This window comes from Triturus cristatus, chromosome 3_1 (genome assembly GCF_964204655.1).
Source record: "Triturus cristatus chromosome 3_1, aTriCri1.1, whole genome shotgun sequence".
Taxonomy (NCBI): domain Eukaryota; kingdom Metazoa; phylum Chordata; class Amphibia; order Caudata; family Salamandridae; genus Triturus; species Triturus cristatus.
Window position 1 is genome coordinate 222,616,833 of NC_140583.1, and position 20,654 is coordinate 222,637,486.

At 46.9% G+C, this 20,654-nt stretch overlaps 1 protein-coding gene across 1 annotated transcript in view; it reads left to right on the forward strand.

Moving 5' to 3' along the window:
* The window catches only part of CIB2 (calcium and integrin binding family member 2), a 489,646-nt gene that overhangs the window by 393,997 nt on the left and 74,995 nt on the right, over nucleotides 1-20,654 (forward strand). Inside the window, exon 4 of the mRNA XM_085646306.1 lies at nucleotides 8,695-8,842. Within this exon, the coding sequence (XP_085502432.1) occupies nucleotides 8,695-8,842 (148 nt within the window). The remainder of the gene's footprint in view (nucleotides 1-8,694; nucleotides 8,843-20,654) is intronic.

Here is a 20,654-nt window from a genome sequence, read left to right on the forward strand (position 1 = left end):
AACCCCCACATTTACAAAAAGGACTCAGAAATTGATGGTTGAAATGCTGTAAAATCTACAACTTAATAAGTTGATATTTTCAGTGATTACAATGCCTTGGAGGGGTGAAGGGTCCCAGATGGTATAACTTCTTCATACAAGACCACATAGCAAGCTTGAGAGCAATTTTAAATTTTTGCCAAGGTTTGTGGTTGCCTGGCTCAGGATATTATTGCAGGTCACTGACACTTAATTTTGGCAACAATGCAAAGTCCTGCGTCAAAGATGCCTGGATAGAGGCTTACCAATGGCTGACGGGAACAGATGAATAAACAGGTTGGAAGGATGATGTGGAGGAGCAGGACCTGAATACCAGCTCTGAGATGAAGCATTCAGGGGAGGGGGGAAGACTTGTCTCCTGAATTCATACTCCCTGCCAGAGCGGAGAGCAGTGCATCCTCACAAATTGAATGCATAGGAGGCTAAAAGAGCCTTTGAGGAAAAAAAAGACTAGCTATGGAGAGAGGAGAATAGCCCATGAGCTAAGGCTCAGAGAACTGGATATCAGAGCTAAACAAGTGAATGTCCAACACTAAGAATGGCAGCATACCCGCAGTGCCGTCTGGAGACAAAAGAGTCCATATTCAAAAGGGTCTGGTGCCTAACCTTGCTGTGGGAGATGACATTGACAAGTGGTTTGAAGCCTATGAGTTTACGCTTGAGACTCAGACGTCCCTGAGAAGGACTGGGAAGCCATTCTCTGGAGGCACATGCCTAGTAAAGGTAGGGACACCCTACTAGCCATTGAGAAGGGGGACAGGATGAGGTACCCCCCATGAAGGACAACATTGTCAGGAAGTATGGCCTCACCCCAGAAAAGTATAGGCAAAAGTTTAGGGAGAGGCAGAAGCTGCCCGAAAGTTCTTGCTGAATTGTGTAGATTACTTTTGCAAGGCACTGCATGGTTTGGTGAAGGGCGGTGAAGTAAAAGATTATGACAGGCTGTACAATTTGGTGGCAAGAGAGCACATGCTCAGTCTTTGTTTTGCAGATCTGCACCAACATCTTATTGATGGTAGGCTCACTGACCCCAGTGAGCTTGCCAAGGAGCTGACCTTTGGCTCAGCACCATGGTCCACAAAAAGGTATCTGTTTGGAATCACCACAATAAAGGGGGGAGAGGTATAAAAATTATAAAAGGTGTTTTATAAAGGTCCCTGGCATGCCGCTAGGCCATCGGTGTGTCACCCAGGGCGCGAAGCCCGGAAGAGTGCACTTGTGAATGAGCCTGAAGCGTCCGGTGCAGAGGCAGGCGCGTATGGCTTCTGGATGTTGTGGTAAGTGTCAGAGCGCCACCCTGCTGCCCCCTCTGGCCCTCCAGCTGTACTGCACCGCCCTGGACGTCAGCACGCACGTTGTGTGGCTCTGCCCTGGTGAAAGCACCCAGCACCTGCAGCATTGTGCCTCCCTGCTGCCCCCTTCTGGCCGTCCAGCTGCACTTGCTCGACCCTAAAAGCTTCAGCAGGCACGTCATGTGGCCCTGCCTCTCAGGAAGACCCCAACTACTGGCTCTGCCTGCCAAAGAGGTCTGCTGCCCCCCTGGTACCTCCTCTCTCCTCTTCCTGTCCCAGAGGCTGTCATGTGAAACAGCCGCACTGCCCCTGCGGCGAAGAGATCCTGGATGCCCACGGCGCACGCGCCTATCGCTCGCTTCTGGTTGGGCCCCTGTCGCCTTTTCTTGCTCTGCCAGCGCCGGCCTGCGCCCCATCTCTCTGCTACGCAGCTCGAATCCGCTGCTACATCCTGTGGGGAAGTCTTTGCGCCCTGCTGCCTTGGCTGAGTGATTCCTTTGCCTCCCTGCAGCCGTCCTCTGCTGCGCCAGCATGACCTCCATCCCGTCGTTGGAACCCTTTACCGTTACCGGTCCACCGCCCTCCCAGGCTGCGCGGTGGAAAGAGTGGGTGGAGCGTTTGGAGACATTCTTTGAAGCTGCGGACCTACAGGCCCCACGGCAATGATCCATGCTACTCCACCTTGGTGGTGCGGACATTCACAAAATTGCGAAGACTGTCCGCGAAGCTGGACCCCCGAGGACCTATGTCACGATGCGCGACGCCATCACAGCGCATTTTGAGCCGTACGCCAATCCGGATTACGAGCGCTTCCTCCTCTGCCAGGCGAAACAGCTCCCTGATGAATCTGTCGACGTATTCTACACCCGCCTCAGGGAGTTAGCCAGCACGTGCACCCTGCCTGATGAGGATGATGAGATCCGCAATTCATTCAAGGCTGCACCTCGAAGCTACGCGAGTGCGTCCTAGAGGAACACAACATGCCGATGGACGACATCCTGACCCTGGGACGCTCCAAGGAACTGTCCAAGGCCAGGGCGGCCCATTTGGAGCTCAAGGCTACGGTGGCCGTTAAAGAGGAACCAGTCTGCGCCGTTCGTTCTGAGACCCGGGGGCCACGACAAAGACCCAGGAGGCCCTCGACCCAAAGCTCCAGACAGAACTTCAAGGTTCGCCTCTGTGGATGGTGTGGAGGCCCGCTCCCGCACGACGGCACCTGTCCAGCCCAAGGAAAAACCTGCAGTGCGTGTGGAAAGGTCAACCATTTTTCCAAAGTCTTCCAAGGCCCACCACGACAGGTACGAGCACTAGAGCCCCTCCCAGATGACTCCTCAAGCGGCGATATGGACGAAGATGAGGCCACAACAGTGCATGTGGTACACATCCTACACGCTCTCTACGCCTCCCCGCAGGCAGCGCCCATGTGCACTATCAACGTGCAGGATCATCCAGTGGCAGCGCTCATCGACACTGGAGCAACGATCAACCTCATGGCTGTCAGCATCTACATGCTATTACCCAACCTGCCGGCTCTCCGCAGCACCAACGTCCATGTGTATGCTTTCGAGACCCGCACCCCACTCCGAATATGCGGCGTGTTCCAAGCCAATCTCTCTCACAACCACGTCCATCGACAGTCCAAGATCTACGTCTCCCAAGAAGGGTCAGGTTTCTTACTCGGCTGCCGCACCGCACAAGATCTTCGCCTCATCCACTTTGCCTTCCCTGTGCGGGCTCATGATCTGGAACGCCTGATGACCGAGTTTGCACCTCTCTTCGAAGGGATCGGATGCCTCAAAGGCCCAGCAGTCCGATTGCACATAGACAAGTCTGTGGCCCCAGTTGCCCTTAGGCACAGGAGGATTGCCTTTCATCTTCTCCCAAAGGTCGAGACAGAACTCCGTCTTTTGGAAGTGGCCAGAATCATTGAACGGGTGTGCGCCCCCATCCCGTGGGTGTCCCCCATTGTGGTCGCGAAGAAGCCGAAGCAGCCAGACGCAGTCCACATCTGTATTCACATGCGGATCCTGAACCTCGCCATCAAACGAGAACGCCACCTAACGCCCACAGTCGACGACATCATAGGCGAACTCGCTGGGTCGAAATGGTTCTCGAAAATGGACCTCCTCTCAGGATACCGTCAAGTCCCTCTCCACCCGGACACTCGCCCGATCACGACTTTCTCCACCCATGCAGGTCTCTGGCACTACAAACGCCTCAACTTCAGAATCTCCAGCGCAGCCGAGGTCTTCCAAAATATCATCAAGACCGTCCTGCAAGCACTAGAGGGGGTGCTCAATGTGAGCAATGATATCTTGGTGCACGCCCCCTCCATGGGAGACCACCTCATCCGCCTCAACGCTGTGTTCACGCGCCTTAGAGACTGTGGGTTGACCCTACACAGGGAGAAGTGCGACTTCCTACGCCGAGACATCAGTTTCTTTGGATATCGATTCTCAGACAAGGGCATCGGGCCAGACCCAGACAAAGTGAAGGATGTCCAGGAGGCACCAGCCCCCACGTCAGTATCAGGAGTCCGCAGCTTCTTAGGTATGGTCACATACTGTGGCCGTTTTATCAAGAACCTATCGGATCTGACTGGCCCCCTGCGAGATCTCACAAAGGCCACCACCCACTGGACCTGGGGTCCGGAACAAGAACAAGCGTTCCAGCAGACGAAGGCCGCCCTGTCCGCGGATACCCCGCTCGTCTATTTTGATCCACGCCATGACTCCCAGCTAGTGGTCGACGCCAGCCCCACAGGCCTCGGCGCTGTCCTGGCGCAACGTCAAGACTGTGGTGAGTGGGCACCAGCGGACCCTCACACCTACGGAGCAGCGGTATTCGCAAATTGAGAGAGAGCCCATTGCGATCCTCTGGGGTGCCGCCACTTTCCCTTATACTTGTACGGCCATCCTTTCACAGTCATCACGGACCACAAACCGTTGGTTCCGCTTTTCCAAGGCTCCTCGTCTCGCCCTCCCCCATGGATTGAGAAATGGATCCTGCAGCTGCAAGAGTTCCAGCTTACGGTAGAATACAGACCGGGCACCCGCAATCCAGCTGACTTTTTGTCAAGGCACGCCCGGCCAGCCACTCCTCCGGAAGCTGCTGAAGCTGCCGCCATAGAAGACTACGTGCGGATGGTAATCGAACGGTCCCGGCCTCTCCCGATATCCCTGCAAGATGTCATAACTGCCACACGGGATGATGACTGCATACAAATAGCTATACAAGCAGTTTCCTCAGGGAATTGGCGAATCCTACAGGTTCCTTCACCGCTGCGAACCACGGCGGCCCAAGCAACGTTGAAATCACTACACCAAGTCCGTCATGAACTGTCTGCATCAGCCGACGGCTGCCTCCTGTGAGGCCCACGCCTTGTCCTACCTGCGAGCCTCACCAGACAAGTGGCCCTTCTCGCCCATGGCGCGCACCAGGGGATCGTCAAATCGAAGAACAGGCTTCGCAGTAAAGTCTGGTTCCCAGGCCTGGCCCAGCAAATAGAGTCATTGGTACAACACTGCCCAGTATGCCTCGCCACGAGTCTACCAAGCAAACCTGCGCCGATCATCACTGAAGCAGCCCCGAGTGCCCCATGGGAGAGAGTGAGTGCTGACTTTGGCAGTCTGCCAGGAGGAAAGCACATGCTTGTGGTAGTCGACGACTTCTCGAGGTATCCAGAAGTTGAATTTGTTGCCTCTACATTTGCCGCGAAGTCATCCCTAAATTGGAGAAGGTAATAGCCACCCATGGGTTCTTCGGTGAACTCCGCACCGACAATGGACCGCCATTCACCAGCGCGGAGGTGGCCGATTACTTAGCCTCCCACAAGATAAAACACCGCAAAATCAGTCCGAGGTGGCCCCAAGCCAATGACGAAGTGGAACGGCTAATGCGGACACTGAACAAAACGATCCAGATTGCCCTAGCCGATGGACTCAACCTGGAACGAGCAGTGTACCAGTTTCTCCGGGAGTACCGGCTCACCCCTCACTGCACCACCGGCATCTCCCCAAGTCGACTGTGTTTCGGCCGGACGGTCACTGACACCATCCCCCATCCTCCGGTGTGGGCGGAAACGGCTAATCCTCCATCAGTCAGACTACAATCGAGGGAAGACCAACGAAGCAGCGTCCCGGAAAAGACACGCAAGAGAAAGCCCCATTGCTGTGGGTGACCAGGTGCTCATGCAAGACCGGCACCCGGGTGGAAAATTCCGTCTGCCGTTCGAGCTCCAACCTTGGACTGTCACGGCTGTAAAAGGCACCATGGTGACAGCCCAGAGAGGACCAGAGACAGTTACCCGCAATGTGTCTTTCTTCAAAAGAATCCCACCCAGTGACGAGGGCGATATCCCAGGGTCCGTGTGGTGCAACGGGATGCCACGTGATGGATCCGCAACTCCTGACAGCGATGCGACCGGACCTGGTCGACCAGCCACCATGGACATCTCCACCAATCGGATACCTGCGTCAGTCCAAGACCAGGGTTCTGGTGGTGACCAGAGCCCAGCCCCCATCAGCAATCTGGTTGAACAGCCACCAGATCTGCAGCTGCGGAACAGTCAGAACAGATATCACCTCCGGCCCTGTCCGAAACCATCCCAGAAGTACAAAGACTATGTAACCAGCGGCTAGTCGGTGACTGTGGGTCTGGTCGCAGCCAGAGTGAGCAGCTGCAAAGAGTATCCAAGTAAGACTGTTCCGGTTTTCTTATATTTCGCCCAAGATGTGGTGCACGGGACTGAAAGTTTAAGTTTATGTTCTAAGTTCAATGTTCACTTAATTTGCCTCTCCTGTTAAAGAAGGAATGTAATGTTGCGGGAGACAGTGGAACAGTCCACGTCTCCCGTAGTGGTAGGGGTGGTCCTGTTAGTTCACCACCCCCCTGAAGGACACAATAAAGGGTGGGCTCGGCGGATGGCAAGACCACGTGAATGAATAAATAAAAAGCCCAGGGCTCTGGGCGTGGCTCAGTTCCGAGCTCCCCACTAACGTAACTGGTGCGTTGGCTCGTGTTTACATAGCTTAGGCCTGGCCCCGGGCCGCGACTCTACAGTGGGAATGGGTGTTGCTGGCAGCGTCTGGCAGTCTCCCGAGAAAAACACTGAAAATCTTACTAGCTTTATCTGAATAGGAACTTCATAAGAAAATAAAGCTCTGTGCCTGGGTTTGTGATTATGCAGTTCCACTACGTCTGAATCTGGGGAATGCTGGTCCAGTGTGAGATGGAGCAACATTTTATGTGCAGTATAAATTAAACAACCAGCTTGCTCGTGGTCTTTTTAGCCGCAGTCTCGGTACTGAAGTTTTTAAGAGTGCCTTGTCCACAGAGAAGTTGGTTGAAACGCAGTTCTTTTCTTTAACACAACAAGCACCACCCGTTGTGTGGTGAGGGATTCTCAAAAAGGGACTGTGTGTAATAAGTCGCAAATCACCAGTTACATTAATATCAGCGTGGCGGCTTTTGGTTTATGATTTATTGCGTAGATTAATGAATGCTGGGACGGAAGCCTGCACGGGACAGCAGACCTTCATTCCAGCATTCGCAATGCACTTTGTAGATGGTTACTGTCTGCTCTTTACAGGCACTGACCGTTTCGCACCTTTCCACTGCAAAAACAGTTACAAAACATAGTGTATACTGTTGTGAATTCACAGGGGGTGGGAGGGATGGGGGGGTGGGAGAGGGTGCCCCTTGCCATCCTAACATGCGACTTGACTTTGCATTTGTGGATTCAGTTGCATTGGCTTGGCGAATACAGAGTCTTTGGTGCATCAGGACCCATGGCGTTTTGTCCCCTTTCAAGTTATTTTAGTGTAGATAACTAGTTTTAATGTTTTTTTTTTTTAAACAAATTTTATTAAGTTATCCAAAGACATAGGCACATACACATACTCAAAGAAAGCTGCAAATAGTCAGATTAAGTACAAACTTAGTGTTGAGTAGGATATTACAGTACCACGAGGCAGCACCAATCAACTGCAAGCAAAGAAGAAAGGAACTCCCGCCTACCATGGGGAAATGTAATCAAATTGGGGGGTAATCCCCGGCGCCTCTTTCACCATCTGGCAGTAGGAGTTAATGAAATCTTTTAATAGGTATCTCTCCGATCAACTGCTGTAGCTTGGAACTCACCCAGCCCCCCATCCCCCTACCCCAACTAACCCCTCCTCCCACTCCCCCCTCCCCCCTCGGCATGCCGCTGAGCTAAGACCAGATTCAGAGCTGAAGCCACTGGCAGGATAGTGATAGTCCACAGTTCATGCATTCCGAACCGCAAATGTCTGTGTGAGGGACAAGTATTCACCAAAGAGCATACCATCGTATCGGCGCCCTACTCCATAGATAACTAGTTTTAATGAATTATTTTTAACCTATAAAATATTTAAATCGTTTTTTGTCGGGTGATTTTCCTTCCATTTTATTACATTTGCTACAGGTTGTTCTTTTTTGTTGTTGTTTCAGTTTTATATAGTGCGAACTCGAACTGGAGGTATCAGAGAGCTTTACATGAGCATCAGTTGCATTACAGACGGGCACAAGTGGGGAGGGCAGGAAGGGGGGGAATAATATATTTTTTTAATCGCACTTCTGTACACGGCTGCCTCTGTCCTCTTCTCAGGCTCTCCTCGAGTAACAGCCAAGCACTGGGGCAGAGGCTTCCCACCAATGCTGGCGCTGCTCTCATGCTATGCGAACAGTGCCACGATTGGCCTGAGCGGCATGGTTTGCAGCTCAGCGAGTGTCTAGGTGCCTGTGACGTTTCTCCTACCCCGCTGTGCAGCACAGCTGGGTTGGAGAAACCTAAGTGCGCATGTCTGTTTGATTGGCCTAAGACGGCCGGCCAAACAGACATGCGCACTTACAGTGCGCCTGCCACTCCTCCCTGCTATGCCCATCTCGGCATCAATCAGTTAGCAGTCTTTCTTTTTTTCACTAGACTGCTGACTGACCAGTGGGGCGACGCTCCTATGCCATTGTGGAGGAGCCGCCCCTTTAATATTTAGGCATGAGGAGATTAAATGATTTGCCCAGAATCATAGAATGTGTGAGCCTCTCGCCATACTCGAACCTGGCTCCCCCGCTTCAAAGCCATTAAGCCACATCCTCTCCCATCCTATATTGCAAATAAAAGTTATTATTGTACTAACACATTATGAGATACTATGCAAGGTCCATAATAAGTGACCTGAGTGTAAGAATTTTGCTTAGTGTTTTGAAGCAGCCTCTAGACAGCATGAGTGTTATATAAAAATAATACTAGAAATACAAAAAATAATGAAAATGAATGCATGCTCTGTGCCTTAAGTGGACTAGTTCTTGTGTTGTACTAAACAGTGGCCTCTGTTTTATGCAGGAAAATCCCTTCAAAGAAAGGATCGTCCAGGCTTTCTCAGAAGATGGCGAGGGGAATCTCAGCTTCAACGACTTTGTCGACATGTTCTCCGTGCTCAGTGAGATGGCTCCAAGAGAGCTTAAAGCAATCTATGCCTTTAAAATTTATGGTAATATGCTAACATACTTTACTGATGTGTCGCTAAAATGTATGTTGTTTTATTTTTACAAATGATGGGTTTTAATACAAGTAGTCTTGCCAAGCCACTAAAAATTCAAAGGAAACAAAAATGAACAAAAACAGCCAAGATTGATCTGTGTTTTTGAATGGATATGATATGTTTACATGCTTCCTTTTTTCTTCTCACCACTTTATCATTTCACCTCTAGGACCCTCCCAATTTTAATTCTAATCTCTATTACTTATTTCCCGTTGTATTGTTAAGAATGATAATCAGTGGTGGACTAGTGGCAGATTGAGCACAGTGCTAATAGTTGACTTGGGTGTGTATAGTAGATAAGCAATGCTGTTACCCATGTCCAGGGTCACCAGCACTTGGTTTAGTTTGAACTTTCAGGTGACTACTGTTTTACTGTGGTGAAGACAGTATTCAATAAGGACTGGGACAGTCTTGTCAGCCAGAGGGTAGCCACATCCTTGTGACGCTAGTAAGACACAACAGAATGTGTTTATGTCAATACAAGTTTCCCAGCCTGTCTATTAGTTATTTTCCCACCTTGATAGCATTACAAATGTCTGCTTGAGGCAGCAAAGCTCAACATTGTGCAGTAGCTTCTCAAACTGCTTTAAGTTGCACATATCTTTTCAAGAAAGCATTATCTACTGTTTTTATCTATGTAGAAGCCTTGATGTATTTACCTTCAGTAATTTTGATATAAAAGTTAGCAGGTCAATTTAGAGTTTAGTGGATATTTAGTGTCTGACAAAGTGCAGCATATGCTGGTTTCTCCTAAATGTGTGGGTCATACACTTCATTTAGAGGTCGGTGAAGCATCAGGCCTCTGCTGTTGGAAACTTATCCCCGGCTCTGCCACTGAAAACCTACGACCAGTGACCTGTCTGCTACAGGACCATTGACAAGTCGGAAGGACGCCACTAATTAGGGTAGACCTCCGACATATGTCAGATGGTCTACCCTACTTAGCGACGTCCTTCCAACACACATTTTCCATGTTCACGACTGCCAGGACCAACCAGGATAAAACACAAATGATCCCCACACACTTAGATAAAATCTCCAGCGCATCAGGACCATAGACTTTTTTTCATTTTTCAGTAACAAACCAGTAGCGGCCGGTGGTGGGAGTGCTGCGAGGCGGTGCAGCGGGGTGGGGGTGGAGCAGAGTGGGGGTAGGGAATACGGCCCAACAGAGGTAAGTAAACAAATAAATATATGAAACCAATTTCATTGCGCAAGCTGCATTGCCAAATGCGATGCAGCGCGTGCAACGAAATTCGTTTTATTTATTTATTTGTTTACTTACCTCCGTTGGGCCGTATTCCATAGTTTACTATGCCCCACCCTCCTCCACACCACACCCGCCTGCCTCACCGCCCCGCAGCAATCCCACCACCGGCCGCTACTGGTCTTCTGCTGGGGGAGTGCAGGCCATAGACTCTGCTGATCGTTTTTAAGGAACATAAATACACAATTTAGATATGTGCGTTTTATATAGATACAGTATGCAGATATGTTTAGCTATAACAGGTTAATTGTAGCCTTCAGTAAAGGAGCTGAAAATGCTCATAATGATACATAAAAATATATTTTTACTTTATATTATATACTCAAAAATCTGTATTCCAAATCTGCACCTCCGTGGCTTTCCCTGTGAGTTATTGAAGCCACAAAAATGCCCTGCCAAGTACACCTCCCTGATATTGGACATCTCATTCTTCTTTATCTTAATTCGTGTAAGGAACACTTTTTATTTAAATTTGTTGGTCATTTATAACAAACTTTGCCATTTATTACAAGCGTTCTATTTGAATGGAACTTACTGTGTGGGTGAGCAAGTTCTAGTTTTACAAAACATTCACACACAAAAAAGAAGACTAAGCAGGGGTATTTTGGAAAAGCAACATTTGCCGCATTAAATCAACATTAGCCACAAAGGCAGCTGAATGGGAACTTGCTCAAGAGTATCTACTAATTGGTAAAGCAACTTGTAAGAACATGACTTTTCTATCATAAACTATTGGACAAAAGCAGATTCGGCCAAAGTAATCAAATGGTGGCCGATCTGCGGTGCCAAACCAGATTGCAACCCAGAGATATTGCATTCGATGTCAACTCAACAAGAATGCTATGTTCTCCATAGCTTTGTAGCCACCGTTTTTCAATCCCTCATAGTGATTGTTAGACCTGGCACCATTGGCATGGGTCTCCCTTCCATTTTTTGCCTTTACTTCCTGTGTTTTGTTGTGTGTTGGACTCCATTTTTGCTGGTTTAGATACTTTGGGCACTTTGCCACTGCTGCTCAGTGCCAAGGTGCAAAAGCTCCCTTTGTAAATTATTGTTATAGATTAGTGATTCCATGATTGACTTATTTGATTTACTTGTCAGACCATAGTACAGTGCACTATGTGTGCCCAGGGCCTCTAAATCACATGCTGCTGTTGGGCTTGCAAAGCGGTACAAAAGGGGGTGGTGATGGACGGAGCATCAGAACCAATCAAACACTCACACCCAGTCAACAGATCTGGGTTTGATCCATCACCGTTCTTTAGCCCACTCTGCAACCCCAGTTCAGACATGGCCATATGCAAATCAGTCTGACTCTGTGCCTCATGGGAACAGTCCAGCCCGAACTGCCAAGCCATGCCTTCCCTGGACCTGAAACAAGCTTCCTAGGACCAGTTTCTGGAATTTCAGCCGTCTTCAGCCAGGCTTGCTTGAATCCAGTGGCAAAGTGAGCAAGGGACTCATGTCTGAGCATACCCTGCCAACTTATGGCGAACAAAGCGGTACAAAAGGGCTTGCAGCACTGATTGTGCCATCCACAGAAGCAGCTTGTAAAATGTGACTCAGGCCTGCCATTGCAGAGCCTGTGTGCAGTCTATGGCTGCCATATCGACTTGGCAAGTGCACACACTTGCCAGTCCCTAAACCTTCCCTTTTCTACATATTAGTCACCCCTAAGGTAGACCCAAGGTACCCCTGTGGGAAGGGTTCATGGTATGTGAAGGATAGGACATGCCCTGATGTGTGTGGCATGTCATGATAGTGAAATACTGCCAATTTCGTTTTTCACTAATGCAAGGCTTTCTGTTCCCATAGGACAGAATGGGGAGTTTGTTTATAACATGTTACAAACATAACTGACCCTAGGAACAAGATGTGAAAGTACAGTTTAGTATGCCTGAACTCAGAATGTTAAAGTGCATCTTTCAGTGAGGGTGATTTCTACATTCGGTGTTTGAAAATACCACTTTTAGAAAGTAGTTATTTTCTTATCTAACCATCCAGTGTGCCTCTGCTAGGTTTGTGTATTGCATGTCTGGCTTTTGGATGACAGGGTCTGGAGAGGGGCAGCGGCTCCAGAAGTCTGATGAGTCAGGGTTGGGATGAATAGGCCTGGTCTGCATTTGGAGTGGTGGGAGGAGTAGCACCTTCACCTGAATAGGGCTGCTCCCCTGTGGTATGTCTGGAGCCAGGGCTCCCACTGACAACGGAGGTTGCAATGGAGAATGGAACCCTGGGCGGCCTCCTCACCTTGAGCAACCTGATTGACTTATGTTTAGCGGCCTGGCTCGGTCGTGAGGCGGCTCGCCGCTAACTAGCGGATCCAGGCGCCAGTGATTCCAGGCGTCAAAGGAGCAGAGTTCTTCGCAAACAAGGGGGTTGCATAACCTAGCGGACTCACCTTACTCTGTCCATTTAACCCACTTTGGATTTTAAAGTTGGGATTTTGAACTATGGCACTATTCATGAACCCACTGAGGTAATACAACTGATTTGGACTGCTAATACCAGAAGGCAATGTGATGTTGTTGCAGTGAGTGGCTTAAAGACACGCCCACGAGGGCGGACTTTTTAAAAATAAAGCAGGTGTTCCCGATCAGCATAGTTGTCTTGTGTCTACATTTCCTGAAGCTTGTGAACAAGGGCGGTTGGCCTGAAACGCGTCGAGCCACATAGTGGATGGTCGTAGGCGGATTCTGCTGGGCCCCTCGTGGTTATGAGAATGGAACCCTGGGCGGCCTCCCCACCTTGGGCAACCTGATTGACTTATGTTTAGCGGCCTGGCTCGGTCGCGAGGCGGCCCGCCGCTAACTAGCGGATCCAAGCGCTGGGGATTCCAGGCGTCAAAAGAGCAGAGTTCTTCGCACACGAGGGGGTTGCATAACCTAGCGGACTCACCTTACTCTATCCATTTAACCCACTTGGGATTTTAAAGTTGGGATTTTGAACTATGGCACTATTCATGAACCCACTGAGGTAATACAACTGATTTGAACTGCTAATACCAGAAGGCAATGTGATGTTGTTGCAGTGAGTGGCTTAAAGACACGCCCACGAGGGCGGACTTTTTTAAAATAAAGCAGGTGTTCCCGATCAGCATAGTTGTCTTGTGTCTACATTTCCTGAGGCTTGTGAAGAAGGGCGGTTGGCCTGAAATGCGTCCATCCGCATAGTGGATGGTCGTAGGCGGACTCTGCTGGGGCCCTCGTGGTTATGAGAATGGAACCCTGGGCGGCCTCCTCACCTTGGGCAACCTGATTGACTTATATATATATATATATATATATATATATATATATATATATATATATATATATATATATATATATATATATATATATATATATATATATATATATATATATAATAAAACTGTGTGTGAGACAGTATAGTGTGTGTGAGAAATATAGATGGATTCATTCTGTGGCGTGTACCTGATCAGTAGACAGCCGAGCTCTGTGCGGGGTCAAAGACTGGTGCATTTGAAAATATGCCAGAATGCCAGAATTGCAGCTTCTCAGTGAATAGTATTTGTAATTATTGAGGAGTGTTAGACATGGGGGTCTCTAGTTGGCAGTGGCTTGTACCCTGTCCAAGTAGAGACCCTTCCTTCTAGTTAGGATAGGGGGATAACACACCCAAAATAACCCCTGCTCACTCCCTAGGTAGCTAGGCACGAGTAGTCAGGTTTATCTCAGAGGCAATGTGTTAAGAATTTGTACATATAAGACACACAGTAACACATTGAAAATACTACAAATGGACACCACACTAGTTTAGAAAAATAACCAATCTTTATCTAAACTAAACAAGACCAAAACGACTTTGAAAACGTTTAAGCAATTATGTCCATAGAACTCAATGGTGGATGCATTGATTTTAGCATAAAGTACCTTTGATGCATCCAAATCCAAGATGAAAAAGAGCCGCAAAGGTGGAAAGCCTCAGAAAACACAGCTATGTGTCGGTTCTTGACTCTTTGGGGAATGGAGGTGTCCGTTTTGCTGCACACAGGAGAAGTTTTGTGTCCATTTTGGACTGGGAGGAGAAGTGATGCGTCGATTTCCAGAGATGACTTCTTTCTGGGGGCGATTCTTTGAAACTTTTGGTACACAGGTGTGATGCGTGAAAATCCGGACGTGTTGGAGGTCGATGCGACAGCAAAACAGGCGCTGCACTGATCCTTTCAGCTGCAGACTGGTGGTGTGTCGATTCTTTCAGACACACAGAAGGGCCTACATCGGAGTCAGAGCGTGGGTCTCAGACGTCAGAAACATGGTGCACTGGTTTTGGACTGTGGTGATTTTTCAGGCCGTGGCAGGGGCTGAGTCGATTTTTCAGCCTTACAGCGGTGTACCATTTGTTTTTAAGTGCACGGCAAGCTTGGGATGGGAAAAATGGTGCTGAAAAGGCGATGCGTGGATTTTTAAGTGCAGAAGCAGCAGAACCACCTTAAAGGCCTAAGCACTGGATTTGGCACCACTGTGGCAAGTCAGAACTCCCACAGTGGAGTTCAGGGATGCTGCAGGTGAAGTCTTTGATGGTCCTGAGACTTCTTAACAGGAGTCAAGCGCACACAAGCTCTTGGAGAATCTTCTTAAGCAGGATACCAAAGCAAAGTCCAGTCTTTGTTCTCTCTAATACAGAAGCAGCCCCTGCAGGGCAACCTAGCAAAGCAACACAGCAAAGGGGCAGTACTTTTATTGACAGCACTCCAACTCTAGCTCTTAGCAAAGAATCCTCTTGACCCAGAAATGTTCTACAAGTTTGAGGTTATAGGTTCAATACTTATGCCCTTATGGCCTTTGTAGTAGTAATACTTAAAAGGATAGTCTATGTAGTACACAGATCCTGCCTTCCCCTATCTTTGCTCCAGATTCACTGGAGGTGGAGGCAGCATTGTGAGATGCCAGGCACAGCCCTATTCAGGTGTCAGTGACACCTCCTCCCACCGCTCTAGCTCAGTAAGGGCCATCAGCCAGGTGATGGGCATTCAGGATATGCAGGGCGCCCCTTTGTGTGACTGTCTAGAATGAATGTATAAACAACTCCACTGTCAGTCTAAACCAGATGTTAATTCTACAGGCAAGCAGAGGAACAAAATGGTAAAGCAAGAAAATGCCAACTTTCTAAAAGGGGCATTTTTAAGCACACAATTTTAAAAACACCTATCCTAAAAGATGTGTTTTTAAATTCTGAGCTCAGAGAACCCAAGCTCAAAATTTCTCGCTCTTCCCAATTGAAAGTTACACTTATAAAATGTTACAAGGCAGCTCCAATGATAACCTATGGGAGAGGTAGTCCTTGCAATAGTGAAATTCTAAATTGGCAGTATATCACTATTGCATTTCACCAGTACATATCCTACCTTTCACAATCACTGCACCCTGACCATGGGGGTACCTTCGGCCTACCTTAAGCGTGCCTTTCATGTGATGAAAGGCAAGGTTTGGGCCTGGCAAGTGGGTGCACTTGCCAGGTCGACATGGCAGTTTAAAACTGCACTTGCAGACACTGCAACAGCAGGCATGAGATATGGCTACATGGCTACTCATGTGGGTAGCACAATCAGTGGTGCAGGCCCACTAGTAGCATTTGATTTGTAGGCCCTGGGCACACTCAGTGCACTTTACTAGGGGCTTGCCATTAAATCAAATATGCCAATCATGCATAACAAATCATAATCACAATTTACACAGAGAGCCTATGCACTTTAACATTGATTACCAGTGGTAAAGTGCCCAGAGTCCTAAAGCCAACAAAGAGAGGTCAGAAAAAATAGGAGGCAAAAGGCAAAAAGTCTGGGGATAAACCTGCAAAAAGGGCCAGATGCAACAAGGAGACTTTCTCAAATGATCCATTAATTGTATCCCTAACTCAAGAATAGATGCAGTCTGTACTTGTTTTAACACTTCTTGTGAAGCAGCAAATGAGGTTGTACCATGCACAGTAGTATCAAAACTCACAAACACTGTTCCCCAATTATTAAACTCTTCTGCAGGTGATACCTCCCAAGGGTAAGACAATTCTAGGCATGTCCTGAGTTGTCACATGAAGATAAATCACTTCCAATCGATTGGTTTTACGAGCAATCCAGAATAGATTGTCATCTCACTTTGTGAGCACTTTGTCCATGAAACCATTAATAGTCTGTGGAGTTACTGCCTGTACTGCACACATGCCAATTCAGGGGCAACTGCTTCTTTGGCAGTTGTTTGTAAAAGATACTCTCTGAGTCACCTGTAGATACCCACAATCTGAGTTAGTAACTGCCTTACTTCTGCAAATGTCAGCATTGCTGTATCAGGATATAGTGTACATCCAGCCAATAAGGAACCAGGTAGCCTCCTCATTACCTGAAGGATCCATTCTGACGTTTTGCACTACCTTGGGGTAGATGACCATCAAATCATGCTTGGTGTTCTTGGTTTCCTAGCAGGAATTTTAAGTCATGATAGAGTTTTGAATTAGAAAGTAGTGGTGCAGCTCTGTATGTATAAAAATTCTCAGTGTTCGGATCTACAGCATCAAAGTCCAACCACAAGTAATATTTTTTTTAATGTAGCATATGCATTTAACACCAATGTTACCCCAGTGCCTGCAATATATTTGTGGTAGGAAAGAATAATGGTTGTGTTCTAAGAATGAGGGAATGTTAGGGAGACCACTAAATGGGATGTTGTATGACTGCTGCCAAGAAATGTACCTCTATAGGAACAGGAGCGTCCACAATTGTGAGCAAACAGATTTGATAAACTTGACAGTCAAACAACAGAAATCAAAAATTGTTGAATACTCTTATAAGTAAGGAGCCTGAAAAGTCTGCAATAATAGAAAGAACTCATAAGTTCAAGGAGGTACCCTATATTACAACTGATGTCTCCGCTAACTTTAATACGTGGTTCCTTGAGTGAGCCCTCTCAAATTACTGAAGGATCCAAAACAATTTGTGCCCCACGTTGGGAACCAAAATGTACATTTTTTTTGTAGATAACTCTAGAACAGAGTACGATTTTCTAGGCCATTGACACTAAGGACTCAGTAAATGTGCCAAACCGAGGCAGAAAACCAGTTCAACCACAAACGCCCATTAACACTCTAAGCAATATTTGAGTGAGATGCTTTTCAGCTGACGATCAATTTCCATGAGACATTACAGTGATAGTTAATGGAACCCAAACCCTCTGTCATTAAGGAATAGCATACTCAAGACACTAGAAAATGATGAATACATTTTAAAGATTTATTTTTCAACTCATACCCTATATTAGTACACACAATATGAATTGTAACTACAATAATGTCAAAACAAGACAGTTGCAATGTTTGCTAAAATTGTACATCACAAGAAAAACTCTAAACACAAGATGATGGACTCACTTACCCCCAGTCAAGAGATATGGGTTTAATCCATTGTTCTTGTGCTCACTATGCCATACCAATTTGGACCCAGCCATATTCAAATTAATCTCGACCCTGCTTCTCATGGGAACAGTCTAGCCCAAACTGCCAGCCCAGGTCCTCCCTGAACCGTAAACAAGTATCCTGGAACCAGTTTTGAGGTATCACCCCTCATCAGCCAGGCCAGTTTGAATTCAGTGGCACAGTGAGCAAGGGAGCCACATCTGGTCATAGCCCTGGGCACTTAGGGTGAATATGGCAAACATAACAAGATGATGGACGGAGTGCTAAAACTTTTAAACCACTCACCCCTAGGATTCTTGTTTCCAGTCCAGGGAGGATCTGTCCTGGCAGGGTCAAGATTGATTTGCATATTGCTGGGTCCAAACTTGAATGGCATGGTGAGCAATAAAATGAGGGATTTAGGTCCAGATCCATGTACTGAGGGTGAGTGTTTGATATTGATCAGCATCCCGTCCCTCAATTGTTCCTTTTGCATTTGTAACCTAGAGTGGGAAGGGTATGTCCAGACAAGGGTCCTGTGATCACCAATCCACTGGACTCAAGCTAACCTGGCTGATGAGGGGTGATACCTCAAAACCAGTCCCAGGATGCTTGTTTCCAGTGTTTAATTTGTAAAAACAATAGGTGCACTAGCCAGGAGGCCTCTGCAGCTTGCACCACCCATTGCGACTATCATTGTTGCCAATGACAGTACCCACACAGCTACTGCTAACCAGCACACTACAAGTGTGATAATTCAGCCTATTCCAGGTCCCCAAATCTATAAAAATAGCTTGGGCAGCAGATATTAATTGTTTTTAATGCATACTGAATTAGTAAACCATTGCTGTTCTACTCATCTCTAATTTATACAAACAGCGCCACCGTGTGGCAGCTGTCATAAATGCCAGTACTGACAATTAAGTGCCGGTGCCAACAATAAAGTGCTGGTGCCGAGCACCGGAAACCAACGGCTCAAATTAAGCACTGCTTGTTTCTAGTCCAGGGAGGAACTGTCCTGGTAGTTCGGGCTGGACTGTTCCCATTGGGAGCAGGGTCAAGACGGATTTGCATATGGCTGGGTCCGAACTGGAATGGCATGGTGAGCAACAAAAGTATTGGTTTAGGCCTGGATTTCTGTACTCGGGGTGAGTGTTTTACATTGTTCAGCATTCTGTCCATGAATTGTTCTCTTTGATTTTACAGCAATTCCACCCTTATCCTCCTACTTCTATTGACTAAACTAATGTTAGCAAGAAAAGAAAGCCTAATTGAGTTTTATAGATGTTCACACCCATATGCCCATTTACCTCTCTGAACAATAGGGCTTATTTTCAAAGTTAAAGTGGGGGGGTGATGCGATTCTGCATATCCTGCCTCACTGTCCTCTGCTGTGAAGGTTTTGCCTCCTACTTAACCCCGTGTGCTCAGCTTGTTTAACCTTTAGTGGTTGTTGAATGTTTTATTCTGCAAAACTGTGTTCATTCCAATAATGCCAACAAATAAGACACACCGTTATCAGCTTTCCATGAAGCTTTGCTTATAGCTCAATAGTAATTATTTGAAACCAGAACAGCGCAGTCAGCGCAGAATGAATACTACAAATATATTAGAACAATCTTGAGTATCACATTGCAAGGAAAAGTAACATAAACTAAACGTGCATTCTATGTTAATCAAACACATTCATTTTTGATTGATTAGCCCACGTAACTCAAAAAGAGGAATGCCTAGATGAGAAAAGTCATAATGATCATGAGAAGACAGCCATAAAGTCAAAGCGTGATAAGAAAGGTAGCTGGGTTATAAATAGTTAATGCATTGTGATGTAGTGTTTTCGAAAGAGGTGAGTCTTCAACTCTTTCCTAAATTGGAGCATGGTTGAGGTGGTCCTGATGTATGCAGGGACATAGTTTCAGATCCTGGGTACAAAGATGGAAAAGATTTGCTGCATTATTTTTTGCTTGTTCTGTAGCTCATTCTGAGCTTTTTGTATCACCTTTAACCTTATAGTCTGTCTGGCTGACCGTGGCTGTCTACGGTAGCATTAGATTTCAGAAGCAAATCTCATTCGTCTAGTCACGCAGGCCCATATGTGTCTGTACAGCGTCACTCTTTCATTGCATGTGTTTCTGCTGGATCACCACCTTCGTGTATGTTTGTTAGAGGCGGCCGCCTCTTTTCCAATTCGCCAAGTTGTTTTAATTTTTTAAGGTTGTTCCCATTTAATAGTTTGTAAGGGTGCTCCCATTTAATAGTTTCTAAGGGTGCTCCCATTTAATAGTTTTTAAGGGTGCTCCCATTTAATAGTTGGTTTATTTCGAATTCCTTATGTTTTGTGTTTGGCAGGGAGGTTGCATAATTTGAATTGGTGCGCCCTTTTCTGGTCTCTAGCTCTTTAATCTCTCATCAATATATAGATATATATATTATAGCTCATTCCCTAAGGTAACAGTAACTCACGCCCCAGCCATGCATAGATTTTTGATCAATAATTTAATCATTTACTGCATTTATATTATCAATGATGTCATAGAAGACGTCATGAGTGATGTAATATGTGGGGTAATTTTCAGTGCACAGGTTACTTGAGATAACTATAACTGGTGAATTTCAGTGGTTTTGCTAATTTAAAACAATATGTTTTAGCTGTCATTTTCAACTAACTATAACCTTACTTTAACCTTGTTTTTTTTCAGTGAATTTTTTTAACGTTAAGTCATGTAAAGCCAACTCCCCGCCGCACATATATATATATATGCTGCCAGATCGCTGGTGGTGCGTTAAAGGTGGGGCTAGCGCTTAGAAATGTAAAGGAAAATTCCCCAACCGTATCTGATTGAGGAGCCAGCACTCATTACTGTGGGGGTTCTCTCGTTTATTGCGTTGGTTACAGCATACACATGAACATTACAGGGACGCGTTTCGGCAGTCAAGCTGCCTTTCTCAACCTGAAATGCAGCATATTGGCGCTTCTTTTAATACATACATTAAAATTAAAGATGCAATACTCTTCACTATGATTGGGTGAATACAAGCATGTGGGCAGATTACAATTCATTCATGCTAAAGCATAATCATATTTTCTCA